Here is a 22,597-nt window from a genome sequence, read left to right on the forward strand (position 1 = left end):
TGAGAAAAAAATATCCACCTTCTTCCATCCTTGGCATCTGTTTTTTTTTTTTTTATTTAAAAAAAACAGGTTATGAAGCTCTTAAGGGAAGGGAAGGGAAGGGAAGAGGGGGAAAGGAAAGGAAAAAAGAAAGGAAAGGAAAAAAGGAAAAAGAAAAAGAAAAAAGAGGAAAGGAAAAAGGAAAGGGAGGGAAGGAAGGAAAGGAAAGAAGGAAAGGAAAAAGGAAAGGAAAGGAGAGAAGGAAAGGAAAGGAGTAAAGGAAAGGAAAGAAGGGGAGGAAAGGAAAGGAAAAAGAAAAGGAAAAAGGGGAAAGGAAAAAGGAAAGGGAAGGGAGGGAAGGAAGGAAGGAAAGGAAAGAAGGAAAGGAAAGGAAAGAAAAGGAAAGGAGTAAAGGAAAGGAAAGAAGGGGAGGAAAGGAAAGGAAAAAAAGGAAATGAAAAAGAAAAAGAAAAAAAGGGGAAAGGAAAAAGGAAAGGGAAGGAAAGTAAAGGAAAGGAAAGAAGGGGAGGAAAGGAAAGGAAAAAGGAAAGGAAAGGAGAGAAGGAAAGGAAAGGAAAGGAAAGAAGGAAAGGAAAGGAAAGGAAAGGAAAGAAGGGGAGGAAAGGAAAGGAAAAAGAAAAAAAAGGGGAAAGGAAAAAGGAAAGGGGAAGGAAGGAAAGGAAAGAAGGAAAGGAAAGGAAAGGAAAGGAAAGAAGGGGAGGAAAGGAAAGGAAAAAAGGAAATGAAAAAGAAAAAGAAAAAAGGGGAAAGGAAAAAAGAAAAAGGGAAGGGAGGGAAGGAAGGAAAGGAAGGAAAGGAAAGAAGGAAAGGAAAGGAAAAAGGAAAGGAAAGGAAAGAAAGGAAAGGAAAGCAGTAAAGGAAAGAAGGGGAGGAAAGGAAAGGAAAAAAAGGAAAGGAAAAAGAAAAAGAAAAAGAAAAAAAGGGAAAAGGAAAGGGAAGGGAGGGAAGGAAGGAAGCAAGGAAGGAAGGAAAGGAAAGAAGGAAAGAAGGGAAGGGAAGGAAAGGAAGGGAAAAAAGGAAAGGTAAAAGAAAAGGAAAAAGAAATAAAGAAAGGGGAAAGGAAAAAGGGAAGGGAGGGAAGGAAGGAAAGGAAAGGAAAGGGGGCGAAAGGAGGGAAAGGAAAGGAAGTGTGAAAAATTGTCGTAAATCACATTTTTCAGTGCTATCGTAACTTTGAACGGTCACTAAACAAACTGTTATAAATCAAGGACTACCTGTATAACAACCATAACCATCCTACCTTCCCAGAACTTCGTTCCTACCTCCAGACGCTGCTGGATTTCCTGCGCCAGGCCGAAGAGTTTTTCCGTACCCAGATCGACTTTTCCTTCTTCACACATTCTGTCCCCCGGTTCGTGGAACAAATTTACGGGTATCTCTTCCTCCCTCGAGGGCACCTGGACGCCCAAGGTATTCGCTGGGCCTCCCCTGGTGAATTTCGGGGAGTGGGGTGGGGGAAATGGCGGTTGCATGCCTGTGGCTGACCAGGTTTAATAGTAACCACGTTTAGCGTGTTGCGTGAATGCAGTGGTACTTTACCTGGCTTAAGGAAATGTGTCACGGAAACGGGCTTGCATTTAAATAATTCAAATTAGCTTTCAGCAAAGATATCCAGGGAGGAGTCAAAAAAGTCAAAATGGCGGCTTTGAAGATGCAGTAAAAAAAAAAACCTCTTGTTTGCCCAACCAAAAAGTTTTGATTTTTCTTTATTTATCTTTTTAAAAAAGTTATTTTCATTTAATACAAACATTTCCTCTTTCATTAAACAGTGTGTCCTCTGAGTACAAATTTTTTGTGCAATAACCATTAAAATTTACAACCATGTTCATTATTTATATCTATTCTTAGATTAATACTAATACATAACATATTTACTATTGTAACATTTCTCTTCTTAGTTTATTTGACTTTGTAATACATTTTCAATATTTCACTCCTCTGCTTTTATTTCTAATTTTCATATTTAATCTCTAACTATTGATAAAATAACTCCCATATATTATAATACTCAGATTCTTCCTTTCCTTTAATTGCAAGTGTTAATCTATTCATTTCTGCACATTCTAATATTTTCTTAATCGCATTTTCATCCGTAGGCATCTCTTCACTTTTCCAATTTTGTGCAAATACAATTCTAGCTGCAGTTATTACATGAATAATAAAATATACATTTTCTTTACTATAAGTTTCTGGTAAAATCTCCAACAAGAATAATTCAGGTTTAAAATCAATATGTTGTTGTGTCAGTTTTTATTTTTCTGACCTCCCCGTTGATTCTCACACATTTCACTAAAATAAAATGAGACCAAATTTAATATTCAGAGCTCTCTTAACGACAAAAGTACCCAACTTTTTTCAGGCTGACCTGGAAGCAAGTAAAAAGGATGGAATTCTTAACGAATTGAGAGATGTTTAAATTAGAGTTTTGCCCTGTTTTACAACCTTTCTTGCCACACTTGTTAAGTGAATCAACTGCCATTGTTAGGTTAGTTAACATGGTGGTTATGTGAATCTGACTCCCCCAGGGGTGAAATGCTACCGTTTGGGCCGGTTCGCCTGAACCAGTAGTAAAAAATTTTTTTCAAAAAAAGTTCCGAAGATCAGCTGAGCGACACACGATTGTCCGAACTTTTTTTTTTACTTTGTAAAACATTTTTGAAATGCTTAAAAAGTATTTTAAAATTTTTTTTAAATTTTAAAAAATTTTTTAAAAATTTAAAAAGTAAAAAAAATGCTTAAAAAATAAAAAAAAGTTCCGACGATCGTGAGTCATTCAGAACTTTTTTTTAAAACTTTTTAAAAGTATTTTTAAAAAATTTTTAAAAGCATTTTTTACTACCGGTTCTCCACATGCATAGCCAGCGAACCGGTGGGAAACCAGTTCAAATTTCGCCACTCGCCTCCCCCATTGACTTTGCTGGTCAGACGGTCACAAAAGGGGATCACATGACCCCAGGACACTGCAACCGTCATAAAGATGAGTCAGTTGCCAAGCGTTGAATTTTGATCACGTGACCACGGGGATGCTGCCATGGTTGTAAGTGTGAAAAACGGTCATAAGTCACTTTTTTCAGTGCCATTGTAACTTTGAACGGTCCCCAAACGAACATATCGCCCAATGGGTGGAGGGCATCCCGCATCCCGTTGTAACTTTAAACGGTCACTAAATGCATGATGAGAACGGCCTGTGTTTAAAAACTGACTCTTTTGTACATTTTTCTGAATAGCTTTCAATGCTTCGAAGGATATTTTTCCACCATGAGGGAACTTGAAGATGGGTGAACTTCAACTCAGCTGGCTGGGGGATTCTGGGAGTTGAAGTCCGCCCATTTTCAAGTTCCCTCATGGTGGAAAAACACTGGCTAAAATCTAGACCAGGGGTGAAATTCAGCAGGCCCTGCAGGTTTTGGAGAACCGGTAGCAGAAATTTTGAGTAGTTCAGAGAACCGGCAAATACCACCTCTGGCTGGCCCCAGAGTGGGGTGGAAATGGGGATTTGGCAGTATCCTTCCCTTGGAGTGGGGTGGGAATGAGGATTTGGCAGGGAGGGAATGAGGATTTTGCAGTATCCTTCCCCTGGAGTGGGGTGGGAATGGGGATTTGGCAGTATCCGTCCCCTGGAGTGGGGTGGGAATGGGGATTTGGCAGTATCCTTTCCCTGGAGTGGGGTGGGAATGGGGATTTGGCAGTATCCATCCCCTGGAGTGGGGAGGGAATGGGGATTTGGCAGTATCCTTCCCCTGGAGTGGGGTGGGAATGGGGATTTTGCAATATCCTTCCCCTAGGCGTGGGGAAGGAATGGGGATTTGGCAGTATCCTTCCCCTGGAGTGGGGTGGGAATGGGGATTTTGCAATATCCTTCCCCCAGGAGTGGGGAGAGAATGGGGATTTTGCAGTATCCTTCCCCCAGGAGTAGGGTGGGAATGGGGATTTGGCAGTATCCTTCCCCTGGAGTGGGGTGGGAATGGGGATTTGGCAGTATCCGTCCCCTGGAGTGGGAAGGGAATGGAGATTTTGCAGTATCCTTCCCCTGCCGCGCCCTTCAAGCCACGCCCACAGGACCGGTAGTGAAAAAATGTGAATTCCACCACTGATCTAGACCAGTCTGCTCCAAGTTTGAAAACTCTCGAGACGGCACCTTTTTCCCAAACTGACATTTGTGTTACTTTTAAAGACCAGGTTGCAAGTACAGAAGCTGGAATTGCAAGAGGAAAAGGAAGTCACTTGCCCCAGTTCAGGAAAATGCAGAAGCGGGAGGCCCAGACTTTTATTCAAAGGTAAGGCTCCCTTTTGCGTCTTTCATGCGTTTTAAATGCTTTTAAAAGTAAAAAAAAAAGGCCTCTGATGATCGTGCGGCTCAGCTGGGCATGGGGGTGGTGCAGGGATTTTTGCTACCGGTTCTCCGAACCACCCGCCGCCATTGCGACCGGATTGGGCGATCCGGTCCGAACCAGGAGCATTTCACCCCTGAGCTCACCCCATTATGTGGCACTAGGGTTTCGAACTGCTGAACTGCCGACCTTTTGATCAACAAGCTCAGTGTCTTAGCCACTGAGCCACCGTGTCCCTCTAGAGCCATTAGGGTTAATTCACAACCGGGTTAAGGTGTTGTGTGAATACCACCAATATCATTCAATGGGGAAGGCAAAAAGTAAGCAGGGAGTAGTATACAGGTAGTCCTCGACTTACAACAGTTCGTTTAGTGACCGTTCAGAGTTACAGCGGCACTGTAAAAAAGTGACCTAGGACTGGTTTCCACACTTATGACTGTGGCACCATCCCTGTGATTAAAATTTGGATGCTTGGCAATTGATTCACATTTATGAGGGTTGCAGTGTCCCGGGGGGGTCATGTGATCCACTTTTGTGACCTTCCAACCCGCAAAGTCAGTGGGGACGCCAGATTCACTTCACAACCGTCTTACTGACTTAACAACGGCAAGGGATTCACTTAGGGACGGTGTGAAGAAAGGTCGCGAAATTGGGAAAAAATGTACTTCACTGTCTGCTGAGGAATGGAAATTTTGGAGCTCAGTTGTGGATGTAAGTCGAGGACTTATCTCTACTGTCTGTTGATGGAAGATAGAAAGCGAGATCCTGTCTTCCAGGCTTTGGGGCTGACCCCCCTTTTCCTCAATTTTACAGCCGTCCTCCACCCCGTCTCCCTTCCTTTGCCTCCTTGTTCCAAGGCACTGGGCCCAACCTGGCTGACTGGGTGCAGGAGCTGAGCACCCCAGCTGACCATTTTGCACCTGTTGGACAGGAGACCCAACGTTTCCTACAGGTATGGGACTCGGAGCCGTAGAAGCAAAGATGGCGGGCATCGTGCCTTGAAAAGAAGCGGGAAAAACAGATTGCAACTCGAGCGACTGGAGGAGCAATAGTTGTTGAAGCATTTAGACTTATATACCGCTTCATAGTTGTTAGGATATGGTTTGAGCCTAACAAGTTGTCCAGGCAATATATGTGTACTGTAACTTTAATCTGTAAATGTATTACGTTACTTTAAGGCTTTACTGCTGAATCATTATAATGCTGAGTCATGCTGTAATTAGATAATGACTGGTTGTGAGAGTATTTAAGCAAGGTATTGTAAAGTGTTCAGTTGCTGCTATGATATGCTGCCATTGTGTATGAAGCTGATATGATAAGCTACCATTGTGTGAGGAGTTGCTATGATATGCTATCATCGTTTGATGGATCTGTTACCATCGTGGCTTGTGAACCAGAGTGAGTTTGTTATTCTAACCAACTACTGTTTGTTTGGTAAGAAGATTCTGTAACTACTGGACTGATTTAAATGGCAAAGACTTGGAATTTATTTAAAGACTTATGTAAAGGCTTTTACAGCCCTCTCTAGGCGGTTTACAGAGTCAGCCTATTGCCCCTAACAACCTAGGTCCTCATTTTACTGACCTCGGAAGGATAGAAGGCTGCACCACTATGGCTTGAAAGAAGGGAGGGAGGGAGGAGGAAGAAAGGGAGGGAGGGAGGGAAGGAGAGAGGAAGGATGTGTTCTGCCCCAGCTACGGACCCCAAAGAACGCAGCACACACAAAGTCTGTACAAACCTTAGTTTACTAAATTAAATCAGTCTTTTTCAAACAAAGGCTGTTAATTAACTTTTTTAACAGCCTACAAGAATCCAAAGAATAAATAATCGTAATCTTACTATGGTTGGCAGAAAGCCCAGAAGCAATTTGCAGAGAACTAAGATCAGGACGCAAAGGAGAGTGAACGAAGTTGTTCCCTGAAAATTGCCTCAGTCGGCATTCCTCCTTAAATAGGCTAAGGGAGTGGCCAATTAGCCCCAAGCCTTACTCTCGAGGAGACCTCCTCCTGAGGAGCCACTCCTGCCTTTTGGCAGCTCTGCGCGCCCGTGCATTGAGAAGAGGCTCCTCCTCTTCTTGCTCTTCACTTATGGGAACTTCTGGAGGTTCTGAAGGCCCTGGCTCAATCCCCGCCTCTGGCACCACACTTTTTTTTTTTTTTTAATTTATATACCGCCCTTCTCCGGAGACTCAGGGCGGCTTACAATGCGCTAAGCAATAGCCTTCATCCTTTTGTATATTTATACAAAGTCAGCTTATTGCCCCCACAAACTGGGTCCTCAATTTACCTACCTTAGAAAGGATGGAAGGCTGAGTCAACCTTGAGCCTTGGTGAGATTCGAACCTGCAGTAATTGCAGGCAGCTGGTCTTAATAACAGGGTGCTTTAGACCACTGTACTACCAAGGCTCTTGGACTCCTATTTGGACTCCTCAAAATCCACAAGGAGCGAACTCCACTCAGACCAATTGTCAGCCTCATCAATTCCTTCACCTACGATGTGGCCCAACCATCGGAGCCGAAGAAGCTCCTTGGATGAGGAGCGAAACGTCTTCAAAGAAAAACCAGAAAGTCCAGTTGCCTCTTGAAAAAAAATAAAAAGCACCTTTGGGACTTTTTCAGGTCTGCTGCCTGGGCCTCACTTTTCCTTTTCCTTCCCATAGCTGACAGAAGAAGAGGTGGATGAATTGCGACTCCAAGGTCAGATGTTCCTTCGGCAGCTGCAGAAAGAACTGCACCAGGATGTTTTTCCAGATGTGGAACCTGAGAGCGATGCCCCCACAGTCCAAACGCATGGGTTGAATGGTACGTGGCTGAGATTGGCGGGGGGGCATGGGAGAACAAGAGACAGGTGGTATTATGGCCCGCCAGCTGCCAGCAGAGCTGGCGGCAGACTGGGACGATGAGGAGGTTGGGAAGGAACTTGGGCCAGTTCTGGACACAGAGATAGAGCCAGGGCAGGGGTGAAATGCTCCCGGTTCAGACCGGATCGCCTGATCTGGTAGCGATGATGGTGGGTGGTTCGGAGAACCGGTAACAAAAATCCCTGCCCCCCCCCCATGCCCAGCTGAGCTGCGCGATCATCAGCTGAAGAAATGCCTTCTGCCGTGCTTTGAAGACACTCCTATTCCAGCAGGCCAGCCTGGCCTAATTTTCTCCCCTTCTTTTAAATTTTAAATTGAAATTTTAATTTGTTTTAAATTATTGGGAATTTTAATTGTCTCGGGCAAAATTATTTAATTTGGTTTTAATTATGTTTTTTAACTTTTGTATTTATGTGTTTTATTTTGTGCCTGTTCACCGCCCTGAGTCCTTCGGGAGTAGGGCGGTATACAAATTTAATAAAATGAAATGAAAATGAAAATGAAAAGTAAAAAAAAAAAAAAAGCCTCTGACGATCCCGCGGCTCAGCCGGGATCGTCAGAGGCTTTTAAAAGTATTTTTTTTCTACAACCTCTTCGGCTGAAAAAATGCTTTTAAAATTTTAAAAAAAAAAAGTTGGCCACACCCACCCAGTTACATTACCCTCCCCCCCCAACCAAGTCACGCCCACAGAACCGGTAGTAACAAATTTTACATTTCACCACTGAGCCAGGGCCGTCCGACTTTTCCCAGCCACTGGAGAGGCAGCTGCCTTTGGAGGCTGATATGAGTGAGGAGGAAGAGCAGCTGGGGCCTGTTCCAGAAGCACGTATGCTCAAAGCAGTTAGAAGAGGTGAACAACAGAGGACAAGGGAAGCTGGAGAACTTCAGAGTTAGGGTTGTGGCCTGCTTGTTGCTGGATTTATTTGGAACGGTTCTGAGGCTGGGTGAAGGAAATTGCTGGGGAACTCTCTGAAACCACACTTTTGTGTGTGTGTATGTGTGAGTGAGTGAGGTAGCACACGCATACATCAGCTGGAGGGCTGTCCAGATATTAGCAGCTGTAACATCCAGAATTCATTCCTAGAGGGTTAAACTTTGGGACAACAGACCAATTTTTTTTATTATTATTTTATTATTATTTTTATTTTTATTATTATTATTATTATTATTATTATTATTATTATTTATTTATTTATTTATTTATTTATTTATTTATTTATTTATTTATTTTGTATACCGCCCTTCTCCCGAAGGACTCGGGGCGGTGAACAGCCAGCAGATAAAATACAGAAAATACAAAAATTAAAACAATATTAAAAACCGATTAAATTAATTTGGCCCACAGTTAAAACACCCCCATATTAAAAAAAACCCCCATAATTTAGCAATTTAAAATTAAAACAATTTTAAAAATATGGTCAGGGCAGCCCAGCTTGATGAAACAAAAACGTCTTTAAGGCACGGCGGAAAGTGCACAGATCCAGGATCTGCCGTATCTCCGGGGGCAACTTGTTCCAGAGGGTCGGTGCCCCCACAGAGAAGGCTCTCCCCCTGGGGGCCGCCAGCCGACATTGTTTGGCCGACGGAACCCTAAGGAGCCCCTCTCTGTGGGAGCGTACTGGTCGGTGGGAGGCTAATGGCGGCAGAAGGCGGTCTCGTAAATACCCTGGCCCTAAGCCATGGAGCGCTCTAAAGGTGGTAACCAATACCTTGAAGCGCACCCGGAAGACCACTGGGAGCCAGTGCAGCTCGTGCAGGAGAGGTGTCACATGGGAGCGTCGAGTCGCCCCCATCACCACCCGCGCAGCCACATTCTGGACCAGCTGGAGCCTCCGGGTGCTCCTCAAGGGGAGCCCCATGTAGAGAGCGTTACAGTAGTCCAAGCGGGACGTGACGAGGCATGAGTGACCGTGCGTAAGGCATCCCGATCCAGAAAGGGACGCAACTGGTGGATCAGGCGAACCTGATAAAAAGCCCCCCTGGCCACAGCCGTCATATGCTCTTCCAAAGACAGCCGTGTATCCAGGAGGACACCGAAGTTGTGAGCCCTCTTTATCTCTTTCCTACTTCGCTTTGTGACAGATTCCCTGGTGAGCGAGACCCATCCTCAGCGAGAGAAACGCGGCTTGGGCCGTGATCCCATGGAAGAAAAGGAGAATCAGCTGCTGAGTGGTATCTATTTTTTAAAAAAATAATAATCTTTATGCTTCTTTATTTGGGAAGATTGCAAAAAAGGATCGGAGTGCAAAGGTTGCTTCCCCACCTCCCCAAAAAGGCAACTGGACTTTCTTGGTTTTTTTCCCTTGAAGACATTTCACTTCTCATCCAAGAAGCTTCTTCAGTTCTGACTGAATGGTGTGGGATGGAAGGATTTATATTCCTTGCCGTCATCTGGTTGTTAGTACTCTCTCTGAGAATCCTTGAGGTTTATCTCCTGAATAAAAGTAACCCTCCGCTTACGGCCTCAATTGAGCCCAAAATTTATGTTGCTAACTGAGACTTTTGTTAAGTGAATTTTGCCCCATTTTACGACCTTTCTTGGCCACAGTTGTTAAGTGAACCACTGCAGTTGTTAAGTTAGTAAAACAATTGTTTGAGGGAATCTGGCTTCCCCATTGAGTTTGCTTATCAGAAGGTCGCAAAAGGAGATCGCTTAACACCGGGACACTGCAACCGTCATAAATACCGTGTTTCCCCGAAAATAAGACCCTGTCTTATATTTTTTTGAACCCTGAAATAAGCGCTTGGCCTTATTGCCATGCGCTCAAAAGCCCGATTGGTCTTATTATCAGGGGATGTCTTATTTTGGGGAAAACAGGGTATGAATCAGTTGCCAAGTGTCTGAATTTTGATCATGGGGATGCTGCAGCGGTCATAAGTGTGAGCATTGTCCATAAGTCATTTTTTCAGTGCTGTTGTAACTTCAGTCACTAAATGAACTGTTGTAAGTCGAGGACTACCTGTATTGCAAATGGGAAAGGAAAGGAAAGGAAAAAAAGGAAAGGAAAGGAAAGGAAAGGAAAGGAAAGGAAAGGAAAGGAAAGGAAAGGAAAGAAGAAGAGAAGCAGAGGGAAGGAGACAGAAGGGAAAGGAAAGAAGGAAAGGAAAGAAGGAAAGGAAAGAAGGAAAGGAAAGAAGGAAAGGAAAGGAAAAATGGAAAGGAAAGAAGGAGAGGAAAGGAAAAACGGAAAGGAAAGAAGGAGAGGGAAGAAGGGAAAGGAAAGGAGATGAAAGGAAAGGAAAGAAGGAAAGGAAAGGAAAAAAGGAAAGAAAAAGAAAGAGGGAAGTGAAAGGAAAGGAAAGGAAAGGAAAGGAAAGAAGGAAAGGAAAGGAAAGGAGAGAGAAGGGAAATGAAAGAAGCAAAGGAAAGGAAAGGGAGAAAGGAAAGGAAAAGAAAGGAAAGAAGCAGAGGGAAGGAGATGGAAGGGAAAGGAAAGGAAAGGAAAAAAGGAAAGGAAAGGAAAGGAGGAAAGGAAAGAAGGAAAGGAAAGGAAAAAAGGAAAGGAAAGAAGGAGAGGGAAGAAGGGAAAGGAAAGGAGAGGAAAGGAAAGGAAAGGAAAGGAAAAAAGGAAAGGAAAGGAAAGAAGGAGAGGGAAGGGAAGGAGAAAAATACCGCCACATTTTAAGGATTCTAACAGAATTTAACATTAAACTGTTACCCTAAACATTTAAGAATATATGTTAAACAGTTTGCTGCCCCTGCTGTACCAAAGATGCCTTGTTCCGCCGTATTATTGTAAAATATATACAGATAAAAAGGATATTATCTAATAATACCGCTGTATCGTTATGAAATATCAAAACACCGCGCCAAAGAAGAAGATATTGCTTTCTTCTTTCATGAGTTGAAAATATTGCTTTTCCTGGAATGGGTGGTTTCTAAACGCCTACCCCTAATGTATGAGGATGGCAGGTTTTGTGTTTGCTGTGTTGTGTTTGTGTTTCTTATGTTTGTTGTGTTGGACCCAGCAAATCCAGGAGAGGGGGCATAGGGCTGTTACTGGGAGATAATCAATCAATCAATCAATCTGTCATGGCTCTTTTCCAGTTGCCTGAATTAAACTCTCTTCGGACAGTTTACTTTCCACCATGACGTCCGGACTTCTTCTCCACTCACTCCATACATCTGGCAGGGAGCTGGAGATCTGGAGGTCAGCCAGTTTGGCTTGGAAAGGCGTGTTGGCTTTCTGTCAAGTTACGAGGTCGTCTCAAATAAATTGCATTTCAAACGAAGTCTTTGAAAGAAAACTCCCATTTATTAAGCACAACATTCTAATCCCGACTCCATCGAAGCCAACACTGACTTCCAGACCCAAAACCCTCCCTTTCCGTTCCCCACTCCCCTGCACTCATTGGCCATCTTCCAAGTCATTCTACCCCTAATCTACCGCTCCAGCTCAAAGGAATTTCCCCCCTCCCATCCCATCTCCTAGGGGATATTATCTCCAGGGAAAATAAGTAGGTGAAAAGTCAAACGTCCCTTTCCAGACGCCTCCACTTCTCCTTATGTCAGCACTAGAATAAATGCAGCTTGAAGTGCTGACACAATCAATCAATCAATCAATCAGAATAGAGCTGGAAGGGACCTTGGAGGTCTTCTAGTCCAGCCCCCTGCTCAAGCAGGAGATCTTATACTAGTGATGGCGAACCTTTTCAGCACTGAGTGCCAAAAATGAATTGTGCATGCACGCTTGTCTGGTCTGCAACCCAGAAGAGGGTTAATTAACTTCCGGTTTCCGGGGCACGCATGCGCACCGGGCCAGTCAGTCTTCTGGGTTTCTGGTGCGCATGCGCACACGACGATCTGCTGTCCGGTGCGCATGCTCACGCAGGAAAACGGAAGAACAGCATACAAAAAGGCCAGCTGTCAGACGTGCATGCACTCCAGACACGCTTCGGGCACGCGTGCCATAGGTTTGCCATCACGGACCTATCGTATTTCAGACAAATGGCTGTCCGGTCTCTTCTTAAAAACCTCCACAACTTTTGGTAGGAAGCAGTTCCACTGTTCAGACGCTGTTGTGGCTCCGTTACCTGAGCCTGTGTCATCGGCAGGAGAGGACTCCGAGAGTGAAGGAGAGGAGTTGGCAAGGCCTCCCTCTCCAGGACCTTCCTCTCTGGCAATGCCTTCGGTGTCCGCCGAAGGGCAAGAGATAGGGCCGGGGCCAAGCACGTCCACACAGCCACAGGTGGACAGTGATGAGGGTAATGAGTCTTGGCTGGATCCTCGCCAGCATCGCAGAGATAAGCGCGCGCAACAGAAGAAAAGGTGTGCCCGAGATTAGGCTGAGTCACTGGATCACACCCCACAGGGTATAAAAGGGAGTGTGGTGGCCAGTCAAACCTTGTGACGAACAAAGCTGAAAGCTTCCACGCCATTCTGCATTGCCGGACTTTTGCTATAGACTTTGTTGGATTATATTTGGACTTGATTTACTCTGTGATTATTGAACATTTTACTTTGATGTACCAGAAGCGGAGAGAAGTTATCTCTTCCCTTCATAAGTAATAAACTCTTGGCAGGCAGCCACTAAGTTGCTGCCAAGTTCCGTTATCATAAGGAAAAGGATTTTGTCGGCTGGTTTGGTTTTTAACTCTTGGACGTCTGTTGGTGTGTGTGCGTGTGAGACGGGGACAGAACAGACGCTGCTTTTCCCCTCTGAGAGATTCACCCCACATCTTTCTTCTCCCCAGCCCCAGCCGTAGATTCCAGCTGCCAGGGAGTGAACGAATCTGCCCAACGGGTCCATTCTGTGCAGGAAACTTTCCGTTGGATTCTGCAAGTGCCTGAGCAGGACCTCATCATGAATTTCCAGAAGGTGAGGCTACAGGCCATCCCTCTCCCCTCCTCACCCATCACCAAGAACGGGGGGGGGGGATTTATACACAAGCAGTCCTCCACTTATGACCACATAAGACGTGACCTTGTAGATGACCTTCACTCTGTCAAGGACCTGGGAGTACTCATATCTAAAGATCTAAGTGCCCGAGCCCACTGTAACAACATTGCCAAAAAGGCATTAAGAGTTGTTTTATTTTATTTATTTAATTAATTTTATTAGTCATATTTCTATGCCGCCCACTCTCCGAGGACTCTGGGTGGCTTACACCAAAGATAGTATACTAATTAGCATATTGCCCCCCAACAATCTGGGTCCTCATTCTACCCACCTCGGAAGGATGGAAGGCTGAGTCAACCTTGAGCCGGTGAGATTTGATCCGCTGATCTGCTGAACTAGCAGTCAGCTGAAGTAGCTGCAGTACTGCACTCTAACCACTGCGCCACCTCGGCTCTTACAACCTAATTAACCTAGTTACCTAATTAACTAGTAACCTAGTTAACCTAATCTTGCGAAGCTTCTCCAGTAATATTGTACTGCAAACTAGGGCATACAAAACCTTTGCTAGACCAATTCTTGAATACAGCTTATCTGTCTGGAACCCGCACTGCATATCGGACATTAATACAATCGAGAGAGTCCAGAGATATTTTACGAGAAGAATCCTCCATTCCTCTAACTGCAATAAAATACCTTATGCCACCAGACTCCAAATTTTGGGCTTAGACAACTTAGAACTACGCCATCTTCGGTCTGTCCTAAGCATAGTACATAAAATTATCTGCCACAATGTCCTTCCTGTCAATGACTACTTCAGCTTCAACCACAACAATACACGAGCAAATAATAGCTACAAATTCAAGGTAAACTGCTCCAAACTTGATTGCAGAAAATACGACTTCAGCAACAGAGTGGTCAATGCCTGGAATGCACTACCTGACTCTGTAGTTTCTTCCCCAAACCCCCAAAACTTTAACCTTAGACTGTCTACTGTTGACCTCACCCCATTCCTAAGAGGTCTGTAAGGGGCGTGCATAAGTGCACCAGCGTGCCTACCGTCCCTGTCCTAATATTCCTTTTTTACTTACTCTTTTCATGTATTCAAATTATGTTTATACTTTTACCTGTTATCTTATATATGCTTGACAAATAAACTTATGTTATGATATGATGATGACAATGGAGCCCACAATTTCTGTTGCTAAGCGAGACAATTTTGCTCCATTTTACCACCTTCCTTGCCATCACCGTTGCTAAGTGAATCACGGCAGTCCTTAAAGTTGTTAAGGGAATATGGCTTCCTCATTGATTTTGCTTGTTGGAGACAATCGTTAAGTGGGCTTTGCCCCACTTTATGACCATTTTGCCGCAGTTGTTCAGTGAATCACTGCAGTTGTTAAGTAGGTAATGCAGTTGTTAAGTGAATCACTGCAGTTGTTAAGTAAGCAACACAGCCCTTAAGGGAATGTGGCTTCCCCATTGACTTTGTTTGTCAGAAGGTCGCAAAACGGGATCATGTGTGAGCCCAGGACACTGCAGCCGTCATAAATGTGAGTCAGTGACCATGGGGTCATCTGTTTTTGTCTCCAGGCCAGTGGTGGGTTCCTCCCGGTTTGGCCCGGTTCTCCTGAGCTGGTAGTGGTGACGATATGACGTCACCGAACCGGTTCTGCCCCCGCGCCCCCTCCACCCCCCACGTTATTCTTACCTTTTATTTGGCCCCACCTCCAATCTATTGCTGCCTCCTGAGTCCCAGCTATCAGCTAGAGGGAAAAAAACTGTTTAAACTCTTGCCGCGGGGCTTCAAAGGGCCGCCCTACAGCTGATCAGTGTTAAAAGCAAACAAATGAGTAGACCGGTGCCTGTAAAAATACATGAGTAGATCAGTGCCTGCAAAAATACGTGAGGAGATCAGTGCCTGCAAAAATACATGAGTAGATCAATGCCTGCAAAAATACATGAGTAGATCAGTGCCTGCAAAAATATGTGAGGAGATCAGTGCCTGCAAAAATACATGAGTAGGTCAGTGCCTGCAAAAATACATGAGTAGGTCAGTGCCTGCAAAAATACATGAGTAGATCAGTGCCTGCAAAAATACATGAGTAGATCAGTGTCTGCAAAAATACATGAGTAGGTCAGTGCCTGCAAAAATACATGAGTAGATCAATGCCTGCAAAAATACATGGGTAGATCAGTGCCTGCAAAAATACATGAGTAGATCAATGCCTGCAAAAATAAATGGGTAGATCAGTGCCTGCAAAAAATAAATGGGTAGATCGGTACAGCTCTGCAAGCAGTTAAAAGCCTGGTAGACCAGTACCTCTGCTAAATCCTAAATAATTGTCACATGACCATCAAGCCACGCCCACACAATAAGCCACGCCCAGAGAACCGGTAGTAAAAAAATTTTAGAACCCATCCCTGCTCCAGGCCCTTAATCATCTTAGTTGCTCTTCTTTGCGCTTTTTCCAAAGTCTCAATATCTTTTTTGTAATGTGGTGATCAAAACTGGATGCAAGTTGAATAGAGAATAGAACAGAACAGAACAGGAAGGGACCTTGGAGGTCTTCTAGTCCAGCCCCCTGGACAGGAGAACCTATACTATTTCAGATAAATGGCTGTCTAGTTTCTTCTTAGAAACACTTCAGTGATGGAGCACCTACGATTTCTGATGGCAAGCTGTTCCACTGGTTAATTGTCCTCACTGTTAGGAAGTTTCTCCTTAATTCCAAGTTGCTTCTCTCTTTGGTTAGTTTCCAACCATTGTTTCTTGTCCTGCCCTCGGGTGCTTTGGAGAATAATTTGACTCCCGTTTCTTTGGGGCAGCCCCTCAAATTCTGAAATTCTTCTTTTCTCTAGACTAGCCAAACCCAAATCCTGCAACCGTTCTTCATATGTTTCGGTCTCCAGACCTTTGATCATCTGAGTTGCTCTTCTCTGCGCTTTTTCCGAAGTCTCAACATCTTTTTTGTAATGTGATGAGCAAAATTGGTTGCAGTATTCCATGTGGGGTCTCACCAAGGCTTTATAAAGCGGTACTGGTACCTTCACGTGATTTTGATTCTATGCTTCTGTTTATACAACCAAGAATTGTACTAGATTTTTTAGTTAGTGGCCTCCTGCTCTCTCTCTTCTCCTCTTTTCTCCAGATCCTGGTGGACTTGGCCTCCAAGAACGCCAAGGGCCTCTACCGAGCTCACATCCAAGCCATTGTTGGACAAAAGGCTACCAGTTTCTCTGGTCTAGTGGGCCTGGAGCAGGATTCTCTCTACCGAAGCATGCCTGAAATCATCGCTCTCGCTTTGGGGACTCTGAAGACTTGAGGGCACTGCCAGGAAGGCCAAACCAGGAGGACATTCGGCCAAGGAAGCCTGGAAGGCAGAAGGCCATGGTGGACATTCAGGGGAACAAGACTGAGACCTGAGGAGACCTGGCTGCTGGAAATGGAGGGGAAGTAGAGATATCTGCCAGTTCTTCAGGGCGGGACCTCAAGATGTTGCGGTGCTCTTCAGGATGGGACCTCAACATGTTAGTTGGGGTGGCAACCCAGGACTCCTTCCAATGCTTTTAGATCAGTGTCTGTCGACCGTGGGGGACTTTAAGATGCGTGGACTTGAACTCAGAGTCGCTGGGAGAAATAAATTCCATAAATTATTATTATTATTATTATTTACTTTATTCATGAAACATGACACTCAGTCAACTGAACATTCAAAAACGCATCATAAATACCGTGGACTGGTGCTGATGGTAGATACGGGTTGCTGCCAACATCCGAGGTATCAACCAAGTACCTTCTTAAGATGTACAATGTTCCAAGTAGCGCAGTTTTTTACAGATCCGCTGGCACTTGATGATCCAGCTGTGCGGTAGTGAGTCGAATGCTTTTTTGTAGTCAATCCGAGTTGTATGCAGATTTGTTTTTCGGCTTTTGCACTTCTCTAGAATCATTTTGTCGATCAGGAGCTGATCTTTCGGGCCTCTGCTCCCTCGCTTGTTTCCTTTCTGCTCTACTGATAAAATGTTATTTGCTTCTAGGTAGTCCCGGATCCTGTCAGCTATGACATGGTTGGCAGTCACGTTATTGGCCTGTAATTTGCAGGTGTTGCCCCTTTTGCCGGATCCTTCTGTATCAAGTAGGTTTTCCCAGCTGTTAACCATTCACTGATGTTTCCTGTGTCAGGTTTTCAGGCCGTCTTCAAATAAATTGCGTCTCAAACAAAGTCTTTTTTTGAAACAAACTTCCATTTTATTTAGCACGGCAACTTTTACACTGACTCCATGCAGCCAGCACTGATGTGCTGTCCCCAAATCCCTCCTCTTCCTTCCCCCACTCCTCTGCATTCATTGGCCATCTTCCCAATCAATTCACCCTTAATCTACTGCTCCAATTCAAAGAATTTCCCCCCTCCCATCCATCTCCTAGGGGACATTATCTCCAGAGGAAATAAGTAGGTGAAAGGCAACCGTCCCGTTGCAGACACTTGCATTCTCCTTCTCATGTCAGCACTAGGATAAATGCATCTTGACGTGCTGACATCCTGTTTGCAGCATCTCATTGAATTGTTCGGCCATTTTTCCATGCAGGCTGATCAGGTATTTGAGCCAAAAGCCATGCAGTTGATCGTTGCCCGGCGATGTCCAGTTCTTGACTTTTTTTCACTCTGTTGCTTATCATTTCAGTAGTTATTTTCAGTTGGTCCATTTTGTTCTTGGAGAATTTCAAAGTCTCTGATCCACCCAGCATTTTTGTTGTAACATTTCTCAGTCTCCCACAGGTCTTTCCAAAACTGAGTAGTTGCCATTTTCTCAGGTTTTTCAATTTTCATATCCCCCGTCTGATTCAGACTCTGATAGAACCATCTTTGGTCTGATTGGAACAATCAATTTTGTTTGTACTGGATGACTCTGGCTTCGTATCTTTCAATTTTTCTTGCTGTTGCTGTTATCTGCTGCTTCACAATTTCCTATTATTATTATTATTGGTTAATCTTTGGTGAGACTCACAGCCTTTGAGGCTGGTTAATAGCTCAGCAGCTGGAGTCCTAACCAAGGACCTAGGAACTGTTAAGGTATCGTCGGAGGATGTAAGCTGTTCCGAGTAAGGTGGTTTTTTGTAGAGTCAAAATGTTCAAGTCCGGCAAATCTAGAATTTCTAAATAGCGGGGTAGCCCTTTGGGTATTGCTCCGAGGGCTCCAATTACAATCGGGACAACACACGATTTCTTTTTCCACAGTCGCTCAACTTCAATTTGCAAGTCCTGGTACTTTGTGATTTTTTCTTGCTGCTTATCTTCAATCCGTGCGTCACCAGGTATTGCAATGTCAATGAACCATACCTTTTTCTTTTCAACTATTGTTATGTCAGGTGTGTTGTGGACCAAGTGCCTGTCAGTCTGAATCCTAAAGTCCCACAAGATCTTGAGTTTCTCATTCTCTAAAACTTTCTCAACCTGATGTTCCCAGTGGTTTTTGCTGTACTCAAATCCAAACTTCTGGCACAATTTCCAGTGAATGATCTTAGCAACGCGGTCATGGCGTTGTAGGTAGTCAGTTTGTGAAATTTTGCTGCATCCACTGATCAGATGGTCGACTGTCTCATCTTTCTCATTGCAGAGGCGGCATTTGCTGTTGGTGGTAACATGTTGAATTTTTGCCTTCATGCAGTTTGTGGCTAGGGCTTGTTCTTGAGCTGCCAAAAGAAAGCTTTCTGTTTCTTTTTTCAGTACTCCTGATCTTAACCAGTTCCAAGTTAGTTTCTGGTCAGCTTTGCCTTCAGTACTTTTCAAGTATTGGCCATGCAGAGCTTTGTGTTTCCAATTTTCAGCTCGCTGCTCAATTACTTCTTTCTTATATTCTGCTTTTGTTTTAGTTGTCTTTAAAAGGCCTCCTTTATTTACTTCCTTAATCATTGGTTCTTCACTTTTCTGGATGTAATCATTCAAGCTGCGTTTTTCTTCTTCCACAGTCTGCTTTACTTGTAGGAGTCCTCGACCCTCTGCTCTTGGTAAATATAATCGGTCAACATCACTTTTAGGGTGCAAGGCATGATTCCTTATCATAAGCTTCCTTGTTTTTCTGTCCAGATTGTCTAACTCCATCTGGGTCCAGTCAATTATTCCTGCAGAGTATCTAATCACAGGTATAGCCCAGGTATTTATGGCTTTTATGATGTTTCCTCCACTCAATTTGGACATTAATATTTTACGAATTCGCCGAATGTACTTGGCTGAAGTTAATTCCTTGACTTTATTATGCATTAAGTCAGAGGCTTCTAAAATCCCCAAGCACTTGTAGCCTTCTTCTGATTTTACTGCCTTTATCATTTCTTCATTCTCTAGTTCTATTCCATCCTCTTCTATCATCTTGCCTGCTTTGGTTGCTATTGTTGCACATTTGTCAATTCCAAACTGCATACCGATGTCTTGGCTGAATTCTTTTGTGTTTTCAATTAATAAATTCAGTTCAGCTTTTGTTTTATCAAACAGCTTCAAATCATCCATGTACATCAAGTGCGAGATTTTCAGTCCTTTCTTTGCAAGTTCGTATCCACAGTTGTTGTTGTTGTTATTATTATTATTATTATTATTATTATTATTATTATTATTATTAACTGCCAGATGTCTATGGAGATTCTCAGTCATCCAGGTCATAGTTGTCTCAAAGATTCTTTTTTTTTTTCAAAAGACAACTGGACTTTCTGGTTTTTCTTTTGAAGACATTTCGCTTCTCATCCAAGAAGCTTCTTCAGTTCTGACTGAATGGTGGGGAATGGAAGGATTTATACACCTTGCAGACAATTGGCCATTTGCATTCCTTTTTAGAGGGTCGTTGAGGCCACCTGGAGGTTTGTCTGTGTCCTCGGGGTCAACTGGGTGGTGCAAATGGGTGTGGAGCAGGGGTGAAATCCAGCAGGTTCTGACAGGTTCTGGAGAACCGGTAGCGGAAATTTTGAGTCGTTCGGAGAACCGGCAAATACCACCTCTGGCTGGCTGGCCTCAGTGGGGTGGGAATGGAGATTTTGCAATATCCTTGCCCCAGGAGTGGGGTGGGAATGGGGATTTTGCAGTATCCTTCCCCCAGGAGTGGGGAGGGAATGGGGATTTTGCAATATCCTTGTCCTAGGAGTGGGGAGGGAACGGGGATTTTGCAATATCCTTGCCCCAGGAGTGGGGAGGGAATGGGGATTTTGCAATATCCTTGTCCCAGGAGTGGAAAGGGAAGGGGATTTTGCAATATCCTTGCCCCAGGAGTGGGGTGGGAATGGGGATTTTGCAATATCCTTGCCCCAGGAGTGGGGAGGGAACGGGGATTTTGCAATATCCTTGTCCTAGGAGTGGGGAGGGAACGGGGATTTTGCAATATCCTTGCCCCAGGAGTGGGGAGGGAATGGGGATTTTGCAATATCCTTGTCCCAGGAGTGGAGAGGGAAGGGGATTTTGCAATATCCTTGCCCCAGGAGTGGGGTGGGAATGGGGATTTTGCAATATCCTTCCCCTGCCAGGTGCTTATCTGCAGTGTTGTTTTTGTGACTGCTTGTTCCTGGCCACTGAATGGTTGACCCTCAAAGGCAGAAAAATATTTCTTCAGCTGCCCAACCACCCAGAGTGGCACACAAAACTGTAAAGACAACATCGATCAGAATAAAAATCAGTAATAATTCAAGCATGCGAAAGATCTCAAAATGGCCTTCACAGGCACCACCAAGTTAACCCTGGTTTCTCATTCCACCTGCTGTCCTATCCTAGATCCGTGATGGCGAACCTATGGCACGCGTGCCACAGATGGTACGCGGAGTCATATTAGTGGGCACGCCAGCTCAGCTCTGGGGCGCATGCGCACGCCGGCCAGCTGATTTTCGGGCCTTCTGGGCTCACCAGAAGTAGGGAAACAGGCTGTTTCCTGCCTCTGGAGGGCCTGGGGGGGGGGGAAGGCCCGTTTTTTTTTCTTACCTGGCTCCAGATCCTCTCTATGCATCTGGGAAGGGCGAAAACAGCCTTTCCCACTCCCTTGGAGGCCCTACGGAGGCTGAAAGGGCCCATTTCCCCACTCCCGGTGGGACAGGAAGTGACGTTTTTTCCTGTCCCCAGCCTCCAGAGACTCCTAGAGAGGCTCCTAGAGACTCCTAGAGAGGTTCTGGAGGCTGGGGACAGCAAAAAATGTCACTTTCTGTCCCACTGGGAGTTGGGAAATGGGCTTTTTCAACCTCCGTAGGGCCTCCAAGGGAGTGGGGAAGGCTGTTTTCGCCCTTCCCAGATACACAGAGAGGATCTGGAACCAGGTAAGAAAGTAAAATGGGCCTACCAGGCCATCATGTGCCAGGAGCGGGGGGGAAAGGGGGAGGGGGTGGCGCACACGCGCGTGGGCACGTGCACGCGCGACCCGCCCCCGCCCCCCCCTCCTGGCACGTGATGGCAAAAAGGATAGCCATCACTGTCCTAGATCATGTCAGGAACAAGTGCATAGCACACTGATGGCGAACCTTTTTGGCACCAAGTGCCGAAAAGGGAGCGCACATGCGTCTGGACCACAACCCGGGAGAGGAGCTGCCCAGGACGCATGCACACACTCAAAAATGAACTTCCGGTTTCAGCTACTGAACTTCCGGTTTCAGCCAGCTACTCTTCCCGGTTTCTGGCACGCGTGCGCACCTGACGATCAGCTGGCCGGCGCGCATGCTCCCGCAGGAAAACGGAAGACCAGCTCTTCTAGTTCCCAGCACTGCCACATGCAAAAATGTCCAGCTGATCATCGTGTGTGTATGCGTGTCAGAAACCCGGAAGAGGAATGGGTGATGCCGCGCATGCCAGGCGACATGGCTCCGCGTGCCACTTTCGCCATCACGGGCATAGCACATCAAGACTGAGTGGCTGTGGTTTCCGACGTCCCGATATAGTCAGCTGGTGCCATCGCTGACTATTGGGGGTGAATCATTGGCCCCCACGGAGAGGGCTCGCAACTTGGGCGTCCTCCTGGACATGCCCTCGTCACCTCTCGTCTGGACTATTGTAACGCTCTCTACATGGGGCTCCCCTTGAGGTGCACTCGGAGGCTCCAACTGGGGCAGAGTGCGGCCGCGCGGGTGGTAATGGGAGCGACATGGCGTTCCCATGTAACACCTCTCCTGCGCGAGCTGCACTGGCTCCCGGTGGTCTTCCGAGTGCGCTTCAAGGTTCTGGTTATCACCTTTAAAGCGCTCCATGGCTTAGGACCTGGTTATCTACGGGATCACCTGCTACCACCAATAGCCTCCCACTAGCCGGTACACTCTCATAGAGAGGGGCTCCTCCGGGTGCTGTCAGCCAAACAGTGTCGACTGGCGGCCCCCAGGGGGAGGGCCTTCTCTGTGGGGGCACCTACGATCTGGAACGAGCTCCCCCCGGAGATACGGAGGATCCCGGATCTGCGCACCTTCCGTCGCGCACTTAAGACTTTTTTATTTCATCCAGCTGGCCTGGCCTAAATCTTTTCCCCTTTTTAAATGTAAATTTTAATTTGTTTTAAATTATGGGGTATTTTAAATTCAGCCAAATTATTTAATTCGTTTTTAATCTATTTTAAATT

At 45.2% G+C, this 22,597-nt stretch overlaps 1 protein-coding gene across 1 annotated transcript in view; it reads left to right on the forward strand.

Moving 5' to 3' along the window:
* PRSS56 (serine protease 56) overlaps positions 1 to 17,256 on the forward strand; it is a 45,167-nt gene extending 27,911 nt beyond the window's left edge. The window contains exons 10-16 of the mRNA XM_087872182.1: positions 1,249 to 1,410; positions 4,175 to 4,277; positions 5,145 to 5,283; positions 6,992 to 7,133; positions 9,276 to 9,365; positions 12,888 to 13,012; positions 16,183 to 17,256. Coding sequence (XP_087728308.1) covers positions 1,249 to 1,410; positions 4,175 to 4,277; positions 5,145 to 5,283; positions 6,992 to 7,133; positions 9,276 to 9,365; positions 12,888 to 13,012; positions 16,183 to 16,356 — 935 coding nt within the window. The 3' untranslated portion in view covers positions 16,357 to 17,256. The remainder of the gene's footprint in view (positions 1 to 1,248; positions 1,411 to 4,174; positions 4,278 to 5,144; positions 5,284 to 6,991; positions 7,134 to 9,275; positions 9,366 to 12,887; positions 13,013 to 16,182) is intronic.
* Positions 17,257 to 22,597: the final 5,341 nt, after the last annotated feature.

Source organism: Pantherophis guttatus, chromosome 6, assembly GCF_059756535.1.
Source record: "Pantherophis guttatus breed Tessera chromosome 6, ASM5975653v1, whole genome shotgun sequence".
Lineage (NCBI taxonomy): Eukaryota > Metazoa > Chordata > Lepidosauria > Squamata > Colubridae > Pantherophis > Pantherophis guttatus.